General features: G+C 35.0%; 4 protein-coding genes across 4 annotated transcripts; 3 read left to right on the forward strand and 1 right to left on the reverse strand.

The window, feature by feature from the left end:
• The first annotated feature begins 4665 nt into the window (after positions 1 to 4665).
• On the forward strand, positions 4666 to 5840 carry LOC130724092 (ethylene-responsive transcription factor ERF017-like). The gene has a single exon (XM_057575264.1). It carries the CDS (start codon positions 4771 to 4773, stop codon positions 5401 to 5403), a length of 633 nt encoding a protein of 210 aa, XP_057431247.1. The 5' UTR covers positions 4666 to 4770; the 3' UTR covers positions 5404 to 5840.
• A 5565-nt stretch (positions 5841 to 11405) lies between these two features.
• On the forward strand, positions 11406 to 12627 carry LOC130726381 (FCS-Like Zinc finger 13-like). The gene is made up of 2 exons (XM_057577641.1): positions 11406 to 12083; positions 12182 to 12627. The coding sequence occupies exons 1-2, from the start codon at positions 11515 to 11517 to the stop codon at positions 12339 to 12341; spliced, it is 729 nt and encodes a 242-aa protein (XP_057433624.1). The 5' UTR covers positions 11406 to 11514; the 3' UTR covers positions 12342 to 12627.
• Positions 12628 to 13130: 503 nt separating this feature from the next.
• On the reverse strand, positions 13131 to 15146 carry LOC130724509 (uncharacterized). Its single transcript, XM_057575751.1, has 5 exons — positions 15050 to 15146; positions 14457 to 14532; positions 14245 to 14370; positions 14098 to 14140; positions 13131 to 13466 (listed from the first exon to the last, which is right to left on the reverse strand). Exons 1-5 carry the CDS (start codon positions 15124 to 15126, stop codon positions 13456 to 13458), a joined length of 333 nt encoding a protein of 110 aa, XP_057431734.1. The 5' UTR covers positions 15127 to 15146; the 3' UTR covers positions 13131 to 13455.
• Positions 15147 to 24542: 9396 nt separating this feature from the next.
• On the forward strand, positions 24543 to 25753 carry LOC130725998 (uncharacterized protein At4g04775-like). Its single transcript, XM_057577197.1, has 2 exons — positions 24543 to 25269; positions 25344 to 25753. The coding sequence occupies exons 1-2, from the start codon at positions 25093 to 25095 to the stop codon at positions 25647 to 25649; spliced, it is 483 nt and encodes a 160-aa protein (XP_057433180.1). The 5' UTR covers positions 24543 to 25092; the 3' UTR covers positions 25650 to 25753.
• The last annotated feature ends 248 nt before the right edge of the window (positions 25754 to 26001 follow it).

The following is a 26001-nucleotide window of genomic DNA, read 5'->3' on the forward strand; positions in this document are numbered from 1 at the left end:
AAAATAAATTAATTTTCTGAAAAATATAAGAACAAATATAACAATTCATGGATGAATGAGAAGCCACACCCTTAAAATTTTCATCAATGCCTAATTACCACCGAGCATTTCACTTCTCTTTAGTGGATCCAATCTTACGTATGTTTACGAGAACAAGACAAACACACAGTAACTATGGAACTTGTGAACGTTAACAGATAAGAACCTACTGCATCATATTCCTTAAAAAACACCTGCGAGAAGGCATACATCCTTGGGTATTATTTTGCCAGTGCCACAGCGGTATCAGATACTCCTCTGTTTCATTTTTCAGTTGGTTTTGGATACTCTTATTAAATTCATAAAATGAATGCATTAAAAATATTATCAAATTACATGATAAAATGGTCATAAAGCCTTTGAATAATTTAGTCTTTTAGGGCATATTCAGATTGGTGGTAGGGGGTAGAATGGAATGAGATGGATGGAAGGTGTCAAAGTTATATGTAATATGGCAAGAGTAGATAATGAGTGGATATTTTTTTTTTCGATAATGCACATATATGTTACAGTTAATATTAAATACATTTTAACGTCATTTTTAATTTTAAAATAATTTTTTAAAATTATTTATTAAAAATATTATTTTATTATTAACTAATTTTAATTTTTAATATTTATCGAATGCACAGCCTAAGAAAATTTCATTTTTTTAAAGTCAATTTTAAGTTGATGAATGTAGTTATTTAATGTAAGTAGTTGAATAGTTTTTGACAATACAATTGTTTTTATTTTTAATTATTATTTTTTTAGAACAAAATGGATGTATTAATAAGAGAAAGTATTACATGAAAACAACCCTCTCATGTAAGAAGGGGATAAGTCAAGACAATATAAGAGCTCATAGAGCCAAAGGCGAAACCCCTCAACGCCAAACCAACCCTTGTACTATTTTGGTGTCTAAAACAAGCCTCATTAAAACCTCCCTAGAAAAAACTCAGTGGGAAAAAAAGGCACTCAATCACACGCCAACAACCAAAAATAGTGAATAACCAATAACTAGATCTATTACCCCACAAGAAATTAACCAATAACTTCAGATAAAAAAGTGCAACATATGACAGTAACCCAAACAGCAATAGCTCTTGTTTCCAATTAGCCAGGAGATTCAAAACCTCTGTCAGCTAACAACATTATCACGTCTTTGCTTATCAGCCAGCAAGCCTTCCCAACCTCTTTATTACTCCAGTGAGATTCCATGACTAATAGCAAAGGATCTTACAACAAAAATATCAAACCAGCAAATTACTCAGCCTTTAAAATGGATTAAACTATTGTGATTGACTAAATCTCTCACATGGTTTGAACCTCTCTTGGCAAGTAAGTCAACAGAAGAGTTCGCTTCACGAAATATATGCTTGATCTGAAAATATTTACCTCTTGAACCCAAAAATCAGTTTGATTCAAAGCATTCAGCAGTTTCCATGGTCTGTTTCGTTAACAGTTGGCCCATCCAACGGTTAGGGACGAATCACTTTCTATAACGATATTGCACATCATGTGCTGCATACAAAATTTCAAAGCCTCATGGATTGCATACACCTTTGCCTTGAAAGCAAACCCAACACCGATGTTCTGGCGAGCTCCAATTTACATGTCTTTGGATCTTTCTCCCTAAAGGGAGCTTTATATTCACGAAATCTCTGCTAAATTGATCAATGTTGTAAGAACAACCTTGCCTCACCAATTTTACCCACCAACAGATGCGTGACAAATGAGAATCTCATATGTTCATAGCAGCAAAAGACTTTTGATTGAAACAAACATTGTTCCCATCAAGCCAAATAGACCAGATTAAGGCATAGGGTATTAATTCCAGAGAAGTTTGTCAAAAATTCTGCACAAACCATCCCATTCTAGAATCAAACCATTCAAAGAAGAGGGGATTACCCACTGAAGGCCTTCACGATCTATCACAGCTCCCCAGAGAGGCCAAATGAACTTACAGTGCAGTAAAAGATGAGAAGTTGATTCACTAACCTCATTGCAGAGTGGAAATTTATCATCACCATTCAGCTCAATTCCTCTAACACGAAGGTTAGCCTTGGAAGCAATTTTGTTCCTTATTGCCTGCCATAGGAACATACGGCATACCCACCTTAGGAGGACTTGCCATCCCACAGTATCAACCTATTGTCTTTCTGCCCATCAACACAAGTCTTTCACCGAAAACTGCCCATTTTGATTAAGTCACCATACCACAGCATCACTCTCCCCCACCGCAAGGATAATATAATTGATTAACTTACAGAACTCAACATAAATTTCAATTTCCCAAGCGAAGAATGTCCTGCAAAATTGAAGAGACCACTCCCATTTTCCATTAGAGAAATTTCCAAAATCTGCAATTCTAGCATTCTTGCAATCACTCACAGCGAATATTTTAACATCTCGATCTGACAATTGGTCTCACGCTAACAAAACGAGTATTTTCAGCGCGCTTTGTCCTTACTTACGCGCTTCCCGGGAAAACTTATCAGGAGGTCACTCATCTCAATATTGCTCCAAGGTAAACACACTTAAGCATGAAGTTTTTATGAGTTGGGCTCCCGAAAAGAAGATGTATCTTGTTTTTATGAGTAGTACAAATAAAATATTTTATGCTCTCCTCAACTATATAGTCTCATACCTATACAGTGTCAGAATACCTCTTGTTCGGGTGCTAGATCGGTTCATTCATGTGTCTCTTTGCCTAGAAGTCTGCCAAGAGTCGTTCCTTGTCCGTTTCTCAATGCACCGGCTATCACTCCTCGCTCTCGTCGGCCCCGGGTGTCACAGGCCCACCAATTTCCGCTTGGTTCGTGCTCGAACCACACCGTACTGTGAGAGGTCAGCTCTGATACCATTTGTAACATTCCGATCTGACGACTGACCTCACGCTAACAACACAAGTCTTTTCAGCGCGCTTTGTCCTCACTTACGCGATTCCCATGAAAAATTCCCAGGAGACCCATCTCAATATTGCTCCAAGGCAAGCACACGTAATTATGGAGTTTTTATGAGTTGGGCTCCTAAAAAGAAGACGCATCTTGTTTTTATGAGTAGTATCAATCAAATCTTTTATGCCCTCTCAACTGTATAGACCTATACCTATACAATCTCATAATACCTCTTGTTCGAGTGCGAGATCGGTTCATTCATGTGTCCCTCCGCCTAGAAGTCACTTCTTGTCCGTGCCTCACTGCACTGGCGATCACTCCACGTCCTCATCGGCCCCGGGTGTCTCCCGCTCTTGAGCCTACTGTATGAGCCTCATTTAAACCTTACAAGGAAAACTCCATTTGCGATAAAAACCTAGTGTGAATAAATATTATATATATAGATAGATTTTTTTAATTTTAAAACTATTTTATATAAATTATTTGCTAATAAATATTTTAGACAACCCTTATTTTATTTACTTTAATTTTTAATATTTTTGAAACGAAAAACTCAAGTAAATTTTAAAATTTTAAAATTTTATAAATGTTGTTATTTAATGTAAGTAGTTTAATAGTTTTTGACAAAACAACTTTTTTCAGTTTTTACTTTTATTGTTTGATATATTTATTAGAAAGAAAATTTGATTGTTTGGAACAATATTTTAATACAATGCAACATTGTATTTTGCTCATATATTTAATGTTTTACATATATATAGATAGATAATATAAGAGATAAGAGAGTAGCAAATAATACAATTAATGAAGTCTACTTTTTTATTTCCAATTGCCTAAAAGAAAAAAAATATTGTTCTTAATGTTTCATTTATGGCTACAACTCGACAAAATTGACATGCCTCGCATAAAACTTCAAACCCACTAAGTGCAGCAATGGTTGCTTATTTTCTTCAAGCAATGCAACATTAAAAAAAAAAAAATTTAACGTTCAAGCAACATATATAAAATTGATCATGAGTCTATAAGTCTATTAATTGGACTTTCAAAAAAAAGTCTATTAATTGGATACTACCTAAAATGCATAAAAACATTATTATTCTCATTTTATACTTTTTAATCGGTATTCAAATCGATTCTATATATATGTTATGTGTTTTGTGTTGTTAGATACAACTTAAAATAGCTCGATGAGTGGATTCAAGTGTATGTGGCATCTCACCTAACTATTATTTTTTAATCCTTTTTACATGCGGAGAATGTACATACATCATGCATATCATTATAGGGTAATGATATATACACACCTCTTTTTTTATACACTTCATTTCCACATATTTTTATTTCTATCTCTCTCCTCTTATTATCTATCACATCTTATACTTTATTACTCTTACTTTTTCTTTTCTCTCTATCTCTCTTCCTCCACCTCATTTTGAGGTGTGAATAAATAATTATTGTATCATTATATCATCCTTGTAAATATTCACGTGGATTAAATGGCGATGGTAGTCCAACTTTATATCCTGGGACGATTCACAAACGCGTAGCCATCATCATCACTGCTCTTGTCCACATGTACAATCAACATGCACTTTTCAATCTTCTTTCCACGGACACGTCTTGCAAGCGTTGACCCTCGCAGAGAGTCAAACTTCTTCACTCGCTTCATCTCACTCCGGATTCAACACCTCTAGCTTATGCTATATATACCAGAAACTCCACACTCAAATGCAGCCAAAACTGCAAACGACATAGATTCTTCATCACAACAACGATTTCGATTTTAGCTAGGATCACAAAAAGAACAAAAACCGTGACACATTTTAAGTGTGTGTGTCGGAAATTAAGAGAAATGGTGAAGCCAAATAATGTGGAAAAACCTGCCAGGGAACAACAACGTGATTCCTCGTACCGAGGAGTGCGGAAGAGGAAGTGGGGAAAATTCGTGACGGAAATCAGGTTGCCCAACAGCCGCCAGAGGATATGGTTGGGTTCCTATGACACTGCTCAGAAGGCAGCGCGTGCATTCGACGCAGCCATGTTCTGCTTACGTGGCACTGACGGGTGCTTTAACTTCCCCGACGACCTACCGGACATTGCCGGCGAGAGGTGCATGACCCCCTCTCATATTAGAGTCGTCGCAACCCGTTTCGCCAATTCGGAGCCCCAGATGGATAATTCAGGTCGGGCCGTTAGAGCCCCTGTGGAATCGGAGGAGATCAGTTTGCTGCCGATGGAGTCACTATCTCCTCCTCTCTCTGAAGTGACAATTGCAACTGATAGTGACGCCACATCCAGCGGTTCGTCGTTCCATGATTTGTTTTCCGTAGCTGAGTCGGTTAATTACGACTCGGATTACTATGCTTTTCTGGGTTTTGATGATTTTAATGGGGATTTTTACATGCCGGAGCTGCCAAGTTTTGACTACACAGAAGAGAACACTGAGGGGTTGATATTTCAGGATTCGTTCTTGTGGAATTTCTAGAAAAGGCGAGTCAGTATTGCAGATAGTTTTATCATATTCGGACCAGTGGCGGACCCAACCTTAAATGAGGGGTTCAGATGAAACCCCTGAAAAAATATTGCACTTACCCCCCTATATAATTTTTTTCTGAACCCCCTGAAAATTTTAAATTATACTAATAGACAAGTTTTGCACCTATTTGCACCAAAGACCCACAATCACTTACTTCTCTCACTAAAAAAATTGCACTTACCCCCTATATATTTTTATTGATGTGTTCATTTGAAAAATTTGAACCCTAACCTTGGATCCTGGATCCACGACCGATCTGGGCCAAGTCGGGTTTGGCCATGGGTCAAAATTTATAGGACCAAGTCCTCTGCTAATTTGGTACTAATCAAAATAAAGAGTTAAAGTCAACCTTGCTGATAAGAATTATACACACCATTTAATTGTTATATTCATTGTGACTCATCACTGTAAAGCTGTTTTAAGATATTGTAATTATTCCTAATTTATTTATCTACCTACTAATTACTCTCACAACCATCCTCTTGTAAATACACCGACTAGAGATGGAAGTAGATCAGGCCACCGACAGCGGCCAACGACTTAGCCTACATCAAGCTTAGGTCAGGTCATGCCAAATTAATAAATAGATAAGGTTAAGGTTTTTTGAAAATCCTTTTTAATTAAAAAGGTCGGACTTAGGTCACTCAAAAAGCTGTGTAAGCATAACAGGCCGTCCTATTTAAAAATATAAATTTATTTTATTATTTTAATATTTCTACATTGAATGTCTATCATAATATCAAAAAATTGTATACTTATTGACTTATTTATATGTTTAATCAGGTTAGATTATATAATTATTCCATGTTAACCTCTATAGATAAATATTGATGACCTATGTACTTTGACTCAGACAATATAATGATATTATTATAACTTTTTCTCGTTAGCTATAACTTTGTTATAACATGTTTACAAATAGATTTGTTGGTATAATTGAATGTCATATGATAAACCAGGTCTTTAAATAGACTATCAGGCCAGGCTAGGCTTTCAACAGATCAAGGCTCAGGCCGGAAAAAAGCATATGAAGATAACATGCCAAGTTAAGACCTTGAATTTTTAAAATAGATCACACATGTTTAAGTAAAGTCTAGCATAGCCTGACCTATTTCCACCCCTATCCACGACAATTTTTGAAACGGGTCTACCAATAATAAACACATTTAGTTTAACCAAATTGAAGAACATTACTTAATTTTTAGGTTATATTTTGATATTAGTTGATATTAGTGTAAATAAATATTAACACTTACTTTAAAATAAAAAATAAATATACTTTTCTTATAAGCCATTTGAAAATCAACTCATATTGCACTATGTCCAAAAAATAAATTAGTAATTGATACAAGACTTACCTTGTACCAAGTGAGCATCCTACTATTAGGTGGCTGAGATTCCCATTTGAAAGTTGAAGTAAAGAGTGATTCTTCACTGAACATCGAACAGCTTGCTATCCCAACCCAACTTTGTAGATCCAGTTGTGATGGGATCGATCTTTAATTATGGTCTCGTCTCACCTTTTCTACCAATCACCTCAAATAGGCCCAACAAGACCGTGCTGCCATTTATCATAGTGTGGCCCATGATTAATTATCAACAAAATTGACATAATTATCATGCATTAATATTGAAGTGTGTTTAAAAGACAATTATGTTAGATGTCTCATATTGGATAGAGATATGACATAGATAACATTTACAAGGAAAATTTTAAGAAAAAACCTTTATAAGGGAGCTAGCTTTTGGGTTGAGTTTGACACATCTAATTCTAATATAGTATCGGAGTCTATCCTATATCAATTTATTTGTTAACTGAACTCAAGGATAATATGAGGTAGCAACTAAAATGAATCCAAATTACGAACTTACGAAGTTTGTAGTGATGTCCCCTAATATAATCTTCTGTCTAATAAAATGACAAATTATCAAAATGTGTTTGGTCATTTCATGAAACACGGTTGTGATACAACTTATGGGACTGCTTGATTATCGCAAATGAGTGTCATATGTGTAGTATCTCCAAACTTGTAGTTCATGCTAGTTGAAACTTGAAACCATATCCCTTGTGTAGAAATTTCACTTCTATGGTTATTGAGCCAGATATTACTATTTTTCTTTATTTTTCTTTATTAATATTAGTTTATTAATTCCAGTATGTTACTGAGTTTCATGCTCTATAATATTTAATGTAATAGTATGTTGCCACAATGCCACTTAATGCTTATCCCCTGATTTTAGGGAGCTAGATTTAATTATAAATTATAATATGTGTTGTTGAGTGTTACTTAGGGCATGTTTGGGACAGCTGTGAGGAGCAGTGGAAACGTGCGTTGGGGGAGAAGCTATAACTTAGAGCGTCCTGTTTTCAGCGTTGGCAACGTACGTTTGGGGCCTCCAACGCCCACCCAAACAGGCACTTAAAAGTTAGAAATTTGAGCAGTGTTCTTGATCACTTTGATTTGTTATTTTCTTTTCTTAGCTTTCATGGTTAAATCTCTAACTCTCTAAGGTTCTTGCTTGATTTGAAAATTTCCTCCTAAGGATCCCACTCTATTTTTTTTTTTTTATAAATAAAAGTGGTGATAAGACAATTGACTACTTAATAGAAATGTAGATGGGAAACAACTCATAATGAATAGACAGTAAGCGAGGAAAAAAGGAAACATTTTGTTTTTTTAGTTATCATACATTCACATTCAATTTATATTTCTTTCATTTTCATACTATTGATTTTCTCTTTTTTTTTTAATATTTTAACATTTATTATATCTTTCATTTATTTCTTTTTTCTTTTTATCTCTCACTAAATGTGAAGTGTGAGCCAAACTTAATTATTGTTTTACAAATAAGAGAAAAAAAGTAAAGGAGATATTAATCATTTGGTGGAGTAGCGACAAATAGTTGTGGAGTGGGGCTACACCAGGTCACTTTCATTCATAGAAAAACCAGGGTTGTACAATCTCCAATTCAGGGGGCTATGCAAAGCAGTTTTTTTTCTTAGTGAAGAAGGATTTATTATGTCATTTTTAAGATACTTAATTATTATAGATGATACATGTAAAGTAGTTTAAGTATTCCTAATAAATGTGTTTAAATAAATATTATTCCTGTTTCTGATGTTTGTTCAGTGGTTCTGTTATCAATCATTGTTCTTGCTCATCACTTAAACAATAAACATAAAACACCTCCTCCTTTATCCAACAGTTAAGATGACAACTCTTAAAAACAAGGACCTACAATAATAAATCCCGAGCATGACCTATCTTTGTTTTTGTTTTTCCGATAAAGGCTAAGAAATGATATTGGGGGATGGAAATTTAATGTAGGTTATTTAAGAAATGATTTTTTTTTTTCAATATATAGCTAAAGAATTTAAATTGTTGAGAAACAATCCTGGTTGTATTTAGGAAATGATATTTTTTTTTTCAATTTTTACTGACTAGTTTAATTTAATTTTAATAACATAAGCATTTATACAATAATTTATGGTGATCATGTTGAGACGCAACTTCAATGTTTGAGGGATTGCAGGGGGCGATACATGTGTGAGATGCGTTGAATTTGATGAGCTATGAAAATGCTTCATCGACCTCTTTAGCTAGCTAGATGGGTTCAGTTCCTCGTCACAAAACTGCTCAGATGTTGATCCAGCTCGTCTGTGACCGTTGTGATCCATGTTCTTTTCTTGTGGTTATGGTTATGCATGGGTCTCTATGTCTACATTGGGTCTCTTGGCAGGCTCCACCTGAAGGTCGCATGGTCTTGAACATATATGGTAGTTTTTTCAGGAATCGAGACGGGTTGGTTCAGAGACGTTGTTCGGATGATATTGGAGCTTGGGTTCTGGTTATTATGGCTTCAGGGAGGTATTAGGAATCCTCAAAATGAAGCACCTTATGGGTTGTTGCTTTGTTCTCTATAATGTCCATTCGTAACATTTACTTGAACATTTTTAGTAATTAAAATGCACTAGTTAAATAATTTTGGAAATATAGAAAACAATTTTGTCTAGACTTTGTACGTTTTGTCCATTTTATATTACCCATCACCAATTCAAGTCACGTGTTTTACATTTATAATTTTTTGTTAAAAACTACTAGAGTAATCTATGAAATTGATTATTTAATTCAACTTGATTATTTTAAATATTAAAAGGCGTCCTAATTAATTATCTTAATTAGAGAGGATGAGAAATTGTCTACCTCAAAAGTCAAAACCCACATGCATCAATGAAAAATTACCACAATATTTACATATAAACCATTATACCATTTTTTTACTTTTACCAACACAAATATATACAACGAGCAAAAGAGTTGCGTAAATGTGTGTTAAGAATCAGTTTGTTCATGATGTTGTCATAGATGATTCGTTTTAAGTAATACATTTTTTGACACTAGAGTATAAAAGAAACTGTCATCAAAAGGAATAGGTAAATTAGAACATGAGACCATCAAAAGTTGTTGTATAAAGTTTACGGTCGGTAGTTGTGACACTAACTTGTCACTCACGATAGATGTGCTTAGTGTAGGAGTTGACTAAAGAGTTGTTTTTTATTACCATTTACAATAGTTTATGAAACAAGTTCGCAGATATTACTTAAGCATTAAGTATTAAACGATTACTTAATTTATTTTATTTTGAAAGCTACTTAATCTTATTTTGGATCATAAAGAATTGAGCTACTCCCGGTGCATGCATGCCCCTGCAATATATTTATACATCCAACTACCCAATTGTGTACTTACCTTTATTAAACATAAGCTATAAAATTTTAATTTGTATTGGCCCTTATTATATTGATATCACGTTCCAAAAAAAATATATTGATATCCTATGTTCAATTACATTTAAAATAGAATTGAAGATAAAGTAAGGGTGAATAATTGAATATGCCTAATTTTTTTTAAGATAGAGTACATTAGTGACTAATTTCTTCATAATTGATTTCAAAATGTATTTCATTTCAGAATTCAATTTCCAAACTTATAATTAAAGAATGAAGTGAGCTAATTATAATTAAAGAATGAAGTGAGCTAACCGCTACGTTACACACCCAATTAGGAATGTCAAAATTATCCATACCCGCGGATAAAAATCCGATATGGGTAATTACCCGCACCCACGGGTATCCACAAATTTATTTAATGGATATTTCCACTATCCATTTATTAATGGAGCGGGTATGAATATTGATGTATCCATATCCATGAAAACCCACCCGATGTATAAAATACTATGATTATATATATATATATATACTTAATATATATCTCTTCCTAGATTATACACATATATATATATATATATATGTATAATCTAGGAAGAGATATATATTAAGTGTAATATATATCTAATGAATTTGTGCCTTCAAGTAAACCTATGCAATGATAATGGTAAAAAGAAACTCTTAGACAAAAAAATGATAGAGAAGAAGTATTTTCCTTTTACACATTGATTGATTGAATGTAAAGTCAAATCTTAAATTTTGTTTTTAATATTATTTTCAATTGAACAAATATATGCAAATCCATATATGTTCATGGGTGTAAGGTACCCATGGTCCATAAATACCTACCGATATTTTAAAATCCGGTTAAAACTCACTAAATGGATACTCATGCGGGTATGGAGCGAATACGGGCATAATTTTTTACCTACAGAACGGGTGGTGGGTATATACTACCTATGCCCACCTGTACCTATTAATATCCCTACACCCAATATTTTATATTGGACTCTCAAACTCTCAATCATTGAAAATGACATTTTCAAGAAACTCAACATTTGCATCAGCTCAAAGCTGTAACAGAATATTAAATGACTTACTAAATAAATAAAATATTATTTGTTGTACACATCTCCAGCAATCATAATCACTCATCAGCATAATTCCAAATGAAACAGTGGGCTTAGGCTAACAACTCCATCAATTATATTAGAACCCCTAAGAAACCTTCCTAGCTATTTGGTCTTATAAAATACACTCCCATATCTCACCCTTAGTCTAGCACAAACTCCTATCTCCTCCCTCAATTCTCTCCACAAATTCTTGTCATGTTGGGCAAGAGATCCCAGCTACTAATCCGAAAAGTTTCAGAATTATTAGTTTTCGGTGACGGCGGTGCCGCCGCGCTTCTGGACACCATGGAAAGCCCAAGAAGCCCGTTTGAGCTGAACTCACCTAGAGGTATGAAAAAAAGCTACGATTCTGGCGGTGTTGGACTGGGAATTGTGGCGGCTCTTGACAAATCCCAGCAGCACCATGAGGTTCTTCTGCCCAAACCTGCTGTTTGTTCTGGACCAATCCCAGTTCAAACCGTGAAACGTGATAATCAGTTTCCAAAGATTGTTGTTGGAAGCCCAGAGGATTACACCTATGTGACTTACCATGAACCCAACAAAACCGCCACAAAGGTGGTTTACTATGATGGTGGTGAAGGTAGAATTTTCAGACATGGTTATGAATATGATATTAAAAACAAGAACAAGGTTGGTGTTTTCAGAAAAACCCCACCAACGCAAACTTCAGTGAAAGCTGAATCATTATTTCCCACCTCGGATTTTCTAAGTTCATGTCATCTATGCAGAAAGAAACTACATGGAAAAGACATATACATGTACAGGTACTACTACTACTATTACTAGTATAAATTTGATAACTTCATTTGAATTTGGATTGTGGGACTTGGATTTATGAGTCAAATTTATTTTTAATGTGCAGAGGAGAGAAAGCATTTTGCAGTACAGAGTGTCGTTCAAGTCAGATAACGATGGACGAGCGCAAAGAGCGGTGTAGATCAAAAGCTTCAAGGTCTGTGGAGTTGTCAAGCTCTCAAAATTCAAGGGATCAAATGTTTTCAACTGGGATTGTGGCCCTTTAGCATTTGGTATCTATATCTATCAGTGGAAGATTCATAATTTGATGTATATGTGCCAAATCTTGGTTGTAGTAGCCAAAAGGAAAATTTTGATACAAAAAATAGAGATTTTGGTGTAGTGAAGACTAAAATGGCTTCATTTTTTGATCCTTGTTGTTATAGAGAATTACGAACTTGAGATCTCAATTGCACAGATTTTGTTTGTTTTGTTCCTGAGTTCTGTTTAAAACAAGAACTAGTTAAAATGTTCAATCAATTAGAGATTGTTCCTGAATTCAGTTTTTCTGTTCATGTGGTTTGTTGCTTCTACTGCTTTTCCCTTTCTCCATTATTTGTTACTTGAGAATTTGAAGTGGAAAAAGAAAAGAGTTTGGGTAGATTTTTTAGATTTGGTGGTAGTTTGATTGAGAGGATAAAATAGTGGAAGAGAAAGAAAAACTTGTGGATCCCACATCTTTTACTTCTCTTTTTAAAAAAGGAGAAAAAGAACTCTCATTACATTTATTTTTTTTCCATAGACTTTGTCAGATTCTATTCTATGCTTGCTCATCATACCTATTATTTGCCACTATGCCTCATAATACCTATTATTAATTATTGAAGACATTTTGTTGTTCGAACAGAAAAAAAATACTTCTTTACTCTTTCCCCAATTTTTACCCAATAAACTAATTGGAGAGAGGGATTTAACTTCTTCTTTTTTCATTTTTTTCTTCGTATTTACACAAACTATAAGAAGAACGTCCTAGGTTTAAGATAAAAAAAAAACTTATGTGAATAATCTTGGAGCATATGTGCAAAGATCATTTTCCCCTGGCTTTGAAGTTGCTCTTTGTCTTCAGCGATCCATCCTCTATTAAATCATCTCCAAATCAACGTTATTGTGATAGGGAAATCAACCCTTATGGTGAGGTCAATATTTGCCCAAAGTACAAGGAGACCAACCCATGTCTAAGACAAGAAAACCTAAGTCAGTAACTCTAGATGTTTAATCGACTATATCACATTCAACCGTTTTGGTCTTAGATGTTCTCTACATTCCATGAACTAGAAATAATATGTACAACACTAATAAATCCTCTCTTACTATGCCACCCTTCATCTTTCACTAGCATCCTCACGCTCCACCTGAAAAGGATGAAAATTAATGTAGTAATATCAGTACGGAACCTAAACACAATTCAAGGCATCTTTCTCATATACTCATGCATTTCTAAACTACAAAGATGTCAAACAAGAAAATTACTCTACAGAATGCATGTAGATTTACAAAAAGGTTTTTTTTTCAACACACCTTTGGTAATATGATGGGAAAGAGAGAGCAAAAATGTTTAATCGACACCACAGATCACACAGACCTAGGTATTCTTCCTCTTTTCAAAGTTACTACTAGAAGTAAGGAAGGAACTTGTTACTAAATAGGGTAATAATGATATTGTACAATTATTTCACCTATGTAATTGACTCTGTTGTGTAGTTGAAACACAGACTCAATCTAATGTTGTATCTCAATTTCTCATAATTCAACAAAACTAATTGGTGTTTGCTATTCTTCAAAAGCAAGAATATAAACAGCTAAATTAACAGCTAAATATTTGGCATAATTATGTTATAACTTTCAAACAAAGAACCTAAACCGAGTAACAATACACTAAAAGCTACTTAAAGAAGTGGCAAAGTTGTCGTTCATAGAAATAAATTCACAGTACAAAATCCAACAGCATTTAAAAGAACAGGCCAATTTTAATAAATATATTACCTTCAAGTTTACCATGACATTCATCAGATTCTACTTCTGATTCCTGTTCATTTCAAAAACAAATTAAGAAATTAAAGATACGCAAAACATTAACAAATTAAAATAACACAATTGGCAGCAGAGAGAAATGGATTAGAAAATACAAACCTCTTCATCATCATCGTCATCGTCATCAGAGATATGACCATAAAATAACACGTCCGTAGGGAATTTGAATCTACCTCTAGGTGAAGCTCCTGTTCTCAGGCATTCATGAAGCTCCCTTTGACAAAACTAAACAATATTGATAAACAAAAATCAGGAAAAGCCAAGACAACATAGAATTTAGCACCCATAACATAAGGATTTAACTATATAACCATTTCTTTCAAAATTATTCTTTTTCTCCTCTCTTCTATTGGAGCTTCCATCCTTGGAGCTGCTGTTATTCTCTCCCTGCAAAACAGCAACCACAATAACCAACATGATAAATCAGGCTACTGCTATAGAAACTGCTACGAACTTTCACAAAATACGACAGCTTTAAATATAGATTCAGGAGACGAAATTGTATAATAATGCAAATTTAAAATTGTATCCAAAAGGCTGTACCAAAAAAGGAATAAAACATAGACAATATTGGATGAAGGAATTCCAAATATCATAACCAATATTGACTGGGAAAAACATGCAAGCTTACATAACAAACAAAATGTGAGATTGTAACAGATCCTACAGCAAAAACAACCACATATTCAAATACTTCGTAAACGTAAGAATAACAATGATCTGAAGAATACCGATAAGGACACAACATTGAAATAAAATCCAATTCAAATTCTGGACTAGACACGGGAAGTCGGGAACATATACAGAAACTAAATAAGGTCAAGTTGCAGGGGTGGGGGAATAAGATAAATCAGATACTGCTTAACCAGTTAAAACAAAATGCAAAGGAAATTCAATTTCAAACCTTATCTTACGTATCCGCCTTTGGACCAATTTGGTCAAACGCTTATTCTTGGGCTTAAGATACTTGAGCCATTCCATCTGCCAATGCAGAAAGGTCAAGCAACCAACCGATATCAGCAATTACTTTACAATACAAGTAAAACATGTAATATATAAATATTGTAAAAACTACACAGATAAGCAGTACACATGATATGAAGATCACATATGGTGTCAATCAGTATCAGTATCAATCAATCAATCTTGATAGTTCATTCTCCCCAATTACTCAATACTCAAATTCTTGAATTCACGCAAGCAATAGTTAATATCAATCAGTGTTATTCATTTGAAACCCTAATTTTCTATAGAATTTTGATCAACAATAAGAAAACCAATCCCAGATCCACGCGAATCAGAATAATAAATACACAAACAGAAATTTGATGCAAAAGAACGAACCTGAAAAATGGTGTGCGAGGCGATTTCGATCGATCAGTCCCAAAACCAAGACGTCGAAGTTCGAACCCTAGAATCACAGGGTGAAAAAAACGAGTAAATAAACGACGGAGATTAGAAAGGGAGAGGAAATAAAAGAGGAAGGAAACCACACCTTGGCGGCGGCGCTGCAGGAACCCGGCGGAACAAGAAGCGGCGTGCGTGAAGACAGACGCTAGAGCTCGGCTAGGGTTGAGACGGTGAGCGAATTGAGGCTGGAAACAATGTTAGGGCCCGTTTGGTGCGACGTATAGTATAAGGCCTGATAGTATAAGACCTGATAGTATTAGGCCTGATAGTATAAGCCCTGATAACTTTCTTATACTATCCAGCGTTTGGCCATATTCTGTATAATTTACCATATCGTTTAAATTAATGCAACTTTATGTTTAATGAAGTATTGAATAAAGATATATAATAAAAATCAAATATGGAGGTGATTATAACGGTGGTGGCGGTCGTGATGGAAGTTGTGGTAGGTTAGTGGTGGTGGTGGCAATGGTGGTAGGTTGGTGTTGGTGGCGGTGGTGGTGACAGTGGAGATAGGTTGGTGGTGGTGGTGGCAGCGATGGTGGTTGTGGTGGTGGCGATGATAGGGTGGTGGTGGTGGTGGTAAGGCGGTGGTGGCTACGGTGGAGGGTGGAGGCAATGGTGGTAGTGGTGGAGATAGGGTGGTGGTTGTGGTGTCGGTGGTGGCAATAGAGTGGTGACGACGATTATGGTGGTGGTGGTGATATGGTGGTGGTTGTGGTGTCGGTGGTGGCGGCGGTGGTGGTGGTGGCGGTGGCGGCAACACCGGTAGTGGCGGTGGTGGTGGCGGTGGTGGCAGCGATGGTGGTTGTGGTGTTGGCGACGATAGGGTGGTGGTGGTGGTGGTGGTAAGGCGGTGGCGGCGACGGTGGAGGGTGGAGGCAATGGTGGTGGTGGTGGGGTGGTAGTTGTGGTGTCGGTGGTGGCGGTGGTGGCAATAGAGTGGTGGCGGCGATTATGATGGTGGTGGCGATAGGGTTGTGGTGGCGACGATTATGGTGGTGGTGGCGGTAGGGCGGTGGTGGTGGTGGCGGCGATGGTGATCGGGTGGTGGCGGCAACACCGGTGGCGGTGGTGGTGCCAATGGTGGTGTAATTTGGCAGCAATTGAGGGTGGTGGTGATGGTGACTTATACGTCACAACCTTATCATGCCTTATCCATCACTCACATGATGGATTAAATAATACGTCATTTTAACGTATAAGAGGACTTTGATGGATAAGCTTATACAATACAATGTCATCACCAAACAATGGATAAACTCATAATGTATTGTATAAGCTTATACTATCATGCCTAATACGGCGTGCCAAACGAGCCCTTAGTGTTGGTTTTTTTACCGTGTAGAGAAGAAAATATTTATGATGGAAGACTATTTTTTATTAATCAGAACTTTGTTCTTTTACATACTGTTTGGTTCAAAGGAGGGGAGGGGAGGGATTTTAATGGAGGGGAGGGGAGGGGAGGGGAGGGAGGGGAGGGATTTTAATACTTATTACGTTTGGTTCATAGGAGGGGAGGGGAGGGAAAATAACTTATTTTTATTTGGTTCATTAGGGGAATGGAGTGATTTTATAATTAAAATTACTTTTATACCCTTTTATATATTTACTTGAATTAAACAACACAATATAACATCCTTCTTCATCAACAATTATTCTGCATAATTTTAAACCTTCACCACAACAAAATATTCTGCATAATTTTTCAGGATCTGCACTTCCAACAAAATATTCAAGTCGGAGCAAAAGCAAAATCCAAATAAGAAAGAAAACTGGAAAAATCCCTGAAACAGTGCCTCAAAAATTAATACACAAGTTATAAAGACTAGAGAACACTTCCAGGGAAAGAGCAAAATAGTCAAGACCACTAGTAACATTCAAGACCCTTCTCCAGTAGCACTATAAACAAAATCCTTCATGCCACCCACCCACAACAGAAGCCTCGAAACAAGCAAGGATTGAATTAGCTGGCAAAAGCAAACCAATCCTGTACTGCAATATATATGCACAACATATAGTAGCACTAATGGCAGCTTTTCTGGAAGTGGCTGAATAAATTTGGTTTAGACCAGCTTTGTTGCAGTTAGTGAGAAAATGGAGTATGAGTTCATGAGAAAGATTAGTCAAGTACAAGTTCATTCAGTTTTTGTTTTGTCTTATTAAATTAAGTATAGAGATTTGGCACTGATTGATCTAAGCTGTTTCATTTTCCAAAGTCAATTACTGTGTTAGCTGCATAACATTTTGATGCATTCTGCAATTCCACTAAGACACGGTTTCTTTCTTTCTACTTCCCAAATCTTATGGTGCCTAATTAGTATGTATTATTTGGGGCAAGAACATTTGGGGCAATTGGAAATGGAATTGCAGATGATACAGTGCCGTACAAACAATGACAGCATGAATAAACATCACCATGATGAACCAAACAATATATACATGTTGAACCAAACAATATAACATTGATAGCATGAATAAACATAACAGAAAGAGGGCTACTAACACATACCTGATTGATTCAATTGGTGACAAAGAAAGGGCTGCAGTTGGGGTGCGAATGCAGGGGCCGGCGCAGCCGAGAAGAGGCGGCGGCGGAGTGGGGGGCACCGGCGGAGAGAGACCAGAGAAGGGGCCAGAGGTGGTTGGTATGAAGAAGCTGACCTATACGTGAAATGAAGAAGGGGATATACACATGAAACCCTATAGGATAAATTGGAATTTTTTAATTTGTGCAGGGTTATTTTTGTCTGAAATTTATTTCCCCTCCAAATTCCCCCACTTTTGGGGGGAACAAAAAGTTGAGGTTGGAGGGAATTTGCTCCCCCCCATTTCCCTCCCCTCCCCTCCTAAAATTTGAACCAAACAAAATCAGATTTTTAAAATCCCTCCCCTCCCCTCCCCTCCCCTCCATTATCCTCCAACCAAACATTCTGTTAAAGACAAAGAGTAACTAATAAACTAATTATAAATCTGCTAGATTTGAAATACTAATAGAAGATACTCTAAACAAATTTAAAGATAGTCTAACAAATCATCCTAATAGAATTATGACTTATTCAAATCAATCAATATCAATATCAATATCAATATCAATCAATCATCAATCAATATCAATATCAATATCAATATCAATATCAATATCAATATCAATATCAATATCAATATCAATATCAATATCAATATATATATATATATATATATATATATATATATTAGAAAAGAAGAACTATCATAGTGACGTGTCAGCACCAGATTAATTCTCATAAAAATTATTCCACGTGTCAATTTGTTAGAGGATATAATTTTCAATTGATATATGTTTTAATTTTATATATTCTAACCTAATTAATTGATATTATTTTAGAAGATATAATTTTCAATTGATATATGTTTTAATTTTATATATTCTAAAATAATTGATTGATATTATTTTAGTTTTTATCTATCCTTATTTATTGTTTATTTTAATTTAGTGACCGGTCATTCATAGAATTCGTAAAAATCTATTTCGAGCCATTAAGCATTTCATGGAATGCTATACAGAAGGAGGAGTAATGAGCTGCACGGATACGGGTACGGTATCGATACTGGGTACGACACTTTTTGAAAAGTCAGGGTACGGGTACCCCAGTTATATTTATAAATAGAAATAAAACGTTTTCAACCATAATATTATAAATTAATAATATCAAATCTCCTAATTGTCAATGCTCATATTTCTTGCCCAATACTTATATAAAATACGAACATAAAAACCATCACAACCTGATGAAAATCATTAAAAGAATATGTAACACCTTAACATACTAGTGCAATAACATGTGCGCTGCACGGAATTTTATGTTGGAATTTGTTAATAAATAAATTAGTTTTTATTTATATGTAATTTTTAAATTATAAATAAGTCAATTGTGTATAAGTCAACCGTGTAATAATATATGAAGAGAAAAATGGAATAAATAATTGAAATTATGTCGTATACATCAAACATTTCCAAAACCTTCCGTAAACACTACATTTACAGTATTGGTATGTTATTTGCCCGACTCATCCAGTATACAAAGTTTAAGACCCTTTCCTAAGTGTACTCTAGAGAGAGTTGGTCATGAGTGAAGACGAACTTCGGAAGGAAGAGCCCAACCTGAGATAGTGTTTGTCTTTAGCTTTTGTTTATGGTCATCGCAAAGCATACTGCAATTGGAAACTGTCTTCTTTTGAATTTAAATTCGAAATTTGGAATCAGAAGGAACCAAGTACATTATTGAAGTGTGCACTTTGTCATTAGTATTTGTTCCCGTGATAATAGTTGCACCGATAAAACGTTCACCAAGTTCATCCACAATTAACTTGGTTCCATTTCATAAACTTGTTGTTTCTTCTATATTTCTCAAAAGCATGATTGGAGTACCAACTTTCAATAATAGTTTGTGGTTAGGGATTCCTGAACTTTTAGTGTCGTTCAAAAAGTAGTAAACGACTCACCTCGGATTTCAAAATCCTCATCTGGTCGCAAGGCAGAGTCGGAGCTCAGATATTCACGTTCTGGTGCAGCTATCATGCCAAGCATGTAAGTGTTTATCATTTCAAGAGCCTCCAGTGTATGGGTCCAATATTGCTCTATCTTGAAAGAATTGTGAGTCTTTTATTTTGTTTAGAAGGCCATGATACGTGTATTTAATCAATTTCATTAATGGGTCAGGACTAATTGAGATGGGCAGATCTGACGGGATTTGAACATCATACTCTCTTGCTCCGGAATTAGGATGATCTTCATTTCCAATTTTAAGAATTCAATATGGAAACTCTTTGATTTCTTTTACTTCATCAACCGTCTCAGTTGCAGTTAGCCCGCATGTTTTTAGACAATTTCATAACCTTGCAATGCTTCCACAATGATCAGGAGCCTCCAGTGTATGGGGTCAATATTGCTCTATCTTGAGAGAATTGTGAGTCTTTCGTTTTGTGCAGAAGACCAGGATACATGTATTTAATCAATTCCATTAATGGATCAGGACTAATTGAGATGAGAAGATCTGTCAGGATTTGAACATCATACTCTCTTGCTCAGGAATTAGGAACGTCATTTTCATTTTGCTTCGAATTATGCTTACAATAGCTTCCACAACTTCATGTCCGATTCCTCTAGTTATTACATGTAATATTTATCTAAAATCACCTCCAAGTATTACTACTTTTCATCCAAAAGGTTTATGTACGTTGTCTTCATTTTCAACCTCATTAAATCTCAGAGTGTAACGTCTAGAGCTTCGAAACAAAACTTTTTCCACATTGGAGCTTCATCCCATATAATAATGTTTGTTTCAAGTAGAAGCATTGCTCGTAAACTTCCCTACTTTATATTACATCTTGAGGTCTCTGTAGCATCTAATGGAATGCAAAATTTAGAATGAGTTGTTTTGTCTCCCGGAAAGAGTAATAATGTTATGCCACTGGAAGAAATATTAATTAGTCCTCTAGATCTAAGTGACGCGGATAATGTGTTTCAAACAAAAGCTTTTCCGGTTCCACCATAGCCATATAAAAGTAGATGCCTCTTGAGTTTGACAACATAGATGTGACAACTCTCTCATTTTGCTCAGGTGTAAGCATACTAAGCAACTCTTCATATTATACCTTTAATGCATCTTTGTCATATTTTAGTTAATTGACAGTAAATATATTGTCAAATTGCAGGACATCATCATATTATGGAGATGACAAATATGAGTAATTATTTAATGGCCTATCATTTCTTTGAAGCAAATTCTCAAATTTAATGATACTTAAATTTTTCAAATTAACATCTTCGATTCGTAGTCCTGCAATAGAGAAAGAATATTAACTAATGATTTTTAACTGCATCGAATATAACTAATGTTGTTCACACACTTTGCATAATTATCATGCGCAACGTATTTTCTAAATTTTTGAATTTCATTTAAATTAAATCCAAGCAAAATTATATTATTATATAAACATTTCAAATCTTAATAATATAACTTGAAACTTACATACCTAAATTATGAAATTGTTTTCTTCTGTGGCATAAAATGTCTTCTGATAAGAGAAGCCAGCCAGCATGCGTCCCAAATATCATTAGGTTTTGAGATTGAATTCATCATTAAGATTCTTACAAAGATTTTCCGCATCTGTTCTCCATAAGCTAAATCAGAGACTTCTTTAATTGCATCTTAATATTCTTTGTCATTTGTTAACAACCTCAATTGATCGCGTGCTTCCTTAAAAGTATCATATGTTATTCCCTTCACAGTTTTGATACTTCTATATGATGTACAACTCTTTTGCATAGTTAGTAGGATTCTCATGTAATATAACTCCCTCATGCCTGGAGATATATAATGTAGTCTACCAATTTTAAAATCTCTTTCTCTTGGTTTCCAAATTTTATTTTTTTATGATAAACAAATCTACTGGAAAATTCAGCATATGTTAGATTCCGCCCTTCCCGATATTTTCCATTAGCTGCAAACCAAGCCATAAACACTGTGAATTTTTAACCACTCTTTTCAAGAACATCTCTAACGTCTTCATCATCATTATAATATACCAAATATTCATTTGGTAGATGAAAATTTAGTTTTTGCACCGACGGTCATCGTTTCTGTATGGTAAAGTCAGATGTGTTATCCAAGCTGTCTCACACGTAGAAAGATAACGACAGTCATAGTATTGCTTTACCTTATCCACTGGCTATTTCGCTTGAGCATCGTTGTTCTTATTTGAAGTTTCAAGCATTGTTCGTTCTGCGCCTTTGTTGATATATTTGAACACATATTTTATAGCATTGGACTTGTTACAATACTCCACATTAATGTGAGCTTGATACCTCATAAGGAGAGCGAGATTGTAAGACACAACATACCTGCAATGTAGTACATGTCGCATGGAGATTCCAATTGTAATAAATAACATATCCGAGTTATCTTTCATTTTTTCACGAAGTTATGTTTTTTCAAATTGGTATCAATTTACTGTATTCGCAATGCATATTAAAACTGTAATAAATAACATACATGTTATTATTCACAATGTTCTATATTGCGGGTAGCCTTCTTCATCAATAGTGATGGTGTTTTAAAATTTCTTTGGAAAGTATTTAGTGCACCTACCCTTGTCCATGCATGGTATTTTTTGTTTGCACTACCACACGATCCATGTATCATGAAGCTAAAAACTATAACGTGCAACTTGAGATATAAAACTGGATCAGGAAGCTCTGCAGGCGTGACTTTGTCAATGTCATCCCCAGTCTTCAACTCATACTCTCATTGCAACCAAATCAGTATGTGCGCGTGAGGAAGTCCTCTTTTATGGAATTTCATTGTATACATATCTAAAAGAACATATTAATGATTGAAAAAGTTTCTCTAACAACTGCACATGATCTTTAGTTTAGTACAAATTACAATCATATTCTTCTTCTTAGATGTAGACGAAAAGTAGAATAATTCAAAAGTGATTAGACTTGCAAGCACCAAAAAATCTTGCTCATAGACAGTTAGGATGGAGTCCTGCAATATCTGAGTCAATACAAATGAGATTTGACCATTGCATAAACATTCCCCATATCGTATAGAACAACAAAGTTTTGCAAAGCCATGAATCAAAAGATATATAATTACAGGAAAAAGATGAAATCAATAGTATGGAAGAGTTTTTTTCCGTGCTTGAACTGTTATGATGTTGTTGAGTCTTATAATACTGAGTGTATGAAAATGGCGCGCAATTTTTGAAAATTTTAATTTGTTTTCAAAAAGATAAAACTGGCTATTATTTTTCAGGAGAAGTCTCATTTTGAAAGACTACAAATCGGCAAAATCTCATGTTAAAATATATGGTTATAATATGATTTTTCAAGGTTTGCTTCATCGTAGTCCTGATTTCTAACATTTTTTTAATCAATTGATCCGGTGATATCTCATTTTGTTACTTAATTTGGTAACATAATTTCACAAACGTAAATTCCAATCCGGATTGCTAGCTTTATTTAATCTTTTGATTATATCAATTGAACTAGATGAGAGATTCATTGACTCCAGAAGTAAGTTAAAAAACTACTCCAAATCTTGACCCTTGATTTATTAAAAACTAAAGGTTGTGATTAAAACTCAAAAAAACCCTCACATGACCCCTCTCCCTGTTTTCTCGTTCTTCTTTTTCTTCCTTTCTGCAAAAACATAAACCTATTTTTAACCCCCAATCTGAAAATATAAAAACCCTCACCTCTTTCGTTATCGTTGCTATGATTCAAATCCTAATTAAAATCTCCATAAAAAATCCTATTTAAAATCTTAAGCCGTTTTGGATCCAATCCCCTATTATTTGTGGCCCTTGTGGCAGAAACATGATGGAATTTTCCATTGAATCTAATCCATCATGTCTGTAAGTTTTTCCATTTGGAATTTTGGTACCGTTGTCATTGTTGTTGTCGTGGAAGTTGCTTCCAATAACACATCCTAAAGGTTGCTTCCAGCAAGTAGTGTTTTCTTTGTTAAGTTTCATGAAAAGAAAAATGAGAAAAAAGGAAAGGAATCATAATTTATTGAATTAAATACAGTTTGGTATATTCCTAATTAAACATGATTTAAATTTTGAATTTCATAATTTATCAAGTGAATGATTTAAAATTTAAATTTATTGATTTATTGAGTCATCAGTTTGGAACAATAAAAAATCATCAATATGGACCAATCAGAATAAGACATTTGGAAAATCATTTTAACAACCAATAGAATAAATACATGTGACAATTCTCCACATCTCTATCCTTCCCACTTGCCTGAATACTGCGCTCTTATCTAGTGTAGCCTTGCTAATTTACTTTTTAAAATATTTATTTGTGCTCAAAGTGGCCTCAATTTGCCTCAATGTGGCCTGAATTTGACCTCTTACTTTTTATAATAACTTTAAAAGATTAAAATCCATGGAAACCCAAAATCACTTACCAATCACTTACCCAAAATATTAATCATATTATAAAATTTCAAAAAGTATAACTGATTGAATCAAATACGTTTAAAAGATAATTTTAAGGGAAAACAATGGAAATGTCCCTGATGTTTGAGCGAGCGCTGGTTTTGGTCCCTCCCCGGAGTAACTTCCAGAAATGGTCCCTCCGGTGGCCAAAACCACCGCGCCTGAGTTTTGCACCGGCCACCATGCACACATGGCCACGCCACGTCAATTAATGAGATGACGTGGCATTTTTTTTGTTTTAAAATAAAAAAAAAAACTAAAAACCCTTAAATTAACTAAATTTAAACCTAATCTAATATCCTAATCCAAGTACACCTAATGTAAACCTAAATTCATGCTACTTAACATCTGAATTCCCAAATCCCCAATTCATGTCTTAGGGTTCTTGAGTTTTCCCCAAATCCGAGCTTCTTCCCCAAATTCGAGCTTCTCTCTTCATCATCCCAGCATCTTCATCATCACATTTATCATTGTGTGTGCTAATCGTGCATCATCATCACATTCGACCCTTTTATCTTCATCCTCCACGAATCTGACATGATGGGTAAGGCTACATCTTCTGGTTCTGGTTCCACCTCCGCTTCCGGTGGTCGTTCTTCCGCTGCTGCCGTTATGCGTCGTGGATTCTGTGACTGTGGAGAAAGGGTTCTTTACTTGACCTCCCACAGTGACGCGAACCCAGGAAGGAAGTTCTGGAAGTGCAGAAATTGGAAGGTATGTAATCAATCATCGTTTAACACTTGCATAGTATTGTTCCTTGTTGACACTTTTCTCGATTTCATTTGCAGTCACCACCTGAGTGTGGGTTTTTTTTGTGGGATGATGAATATGCGTTTGAAGGAGCAAATACCAGAGCTGTAGTTGAACTGACCAGAACATTGCGTGAATTGGATGTGATGAAGAATAAACTGGAAGAGAGCAAGAAGACCTTGGAGGAGTGTAAGATGAACTTAGAGGATTTGAGGAGGAAGAATGATAAGGTTCAGAGGAAGCTTGAGTATGAAATGATGAAGAAGAATATGGCTATTGTTTGTGTTATTCTGTCATGGTTTTGGTTTGTGTTTATGTCAGGAAAACTTAATGTTGTTGTGTAGGTAGTTGAAAGTCAGGGATGTAATATTGAAGGATGATGAAAAATTGAAAGGAATTGAAGTTGGTTGTTGGATACAACCTAAATGTATCTCTGTTTTCATTAATGTATGAGACTTTTGTTTACAATTATCTCACATATCTCCTTTTTTTCTTGCTTTGCTTTTGGTTCTAGTAAAAGACAGCACAAAAGTGAAAGATTCTTGCATTGACAAAATAGAATAGACATATAACAAAATTGAGAATCTCAACTATTCATGTACTGACAAAATTCAAAAGTGAAGGGAAATGGTCCACTTGGTTAATATTGTCAACAAAAGCACATGAATAATCCATGGAAATGACAATCTCAATGAT

This window comes from Lotus japonicus, chromosome 6 (genome assembly GCF_012489685.1).
Source record: "Lotus japonicus ecotype B-129 chromosome 6, LjGifu_v1.2".
NCBI classification, from domain to species: domain Eukaryota; kingdom Viridiplantae; phylum Streptophyta; class Magnoliopsida; order Fabales; family Fabaceae; genus Lotus; species Lotus japonicus.

Bases quoted from the DNA above. Each gene is read 5' to 3' on its own strand.
- LOC130724092 (XM_057575264.1), top strand. From the start codon at position 4,771: ATGGTGAAGCCAAATAATGTGGAAAAACCTGCCAGGGAACAACAACGT.
- LOC130726381 (XM_057577641.1), top strand. From the start codon at position 11,515: ATGTTGGGCAAGAGATCCCAGCTACTAATCCGAAAAGTTTCAGAATTA. The intron at 12,084-12,181 runs GTACTACTACTA...TTTAATGTGCAG, and splicing joins AAAGACATATACATGTACAG to AGGAGAGAAAGCATTTTGCA.
- LOC130724509 (XM_057575751.1), bottom strand. From the start codon at position 15,126: ATGGAATGGCTCAAGTATCTTAAGCCCAAGAATAAGCGTTTGACCAAA. The intron at 14,533-15,049 runs GTTTGAAATTGA...GCTGTTTTGCAG, and splicing joins AGGCGGATACGTAAGATAAG to GGAGAGAATAACAGCAGCTC. The intron at 14,371-14,456 runs GTTATATAGTTA...AATATTGTTTAG, and splicing joins GAATAATTTTGAAAGAAATG to TTTTGTCAAAGGGAGCTTCA.
- LOC130725998 (XM_057577197.1), top strand. From the start codon at position 25,093: ATGATGGGTAAGGCTACATCTTCTGGTTCTGGTTCCACCTCCGCTTCC. The intron at 25,270-25,343 runs GTATGTAATCAA...TTTCATTTGCAG, and splicing joins GGAAGTGCAGAAATTGGAAG to TCACCACCTGAGTGTGGGTT.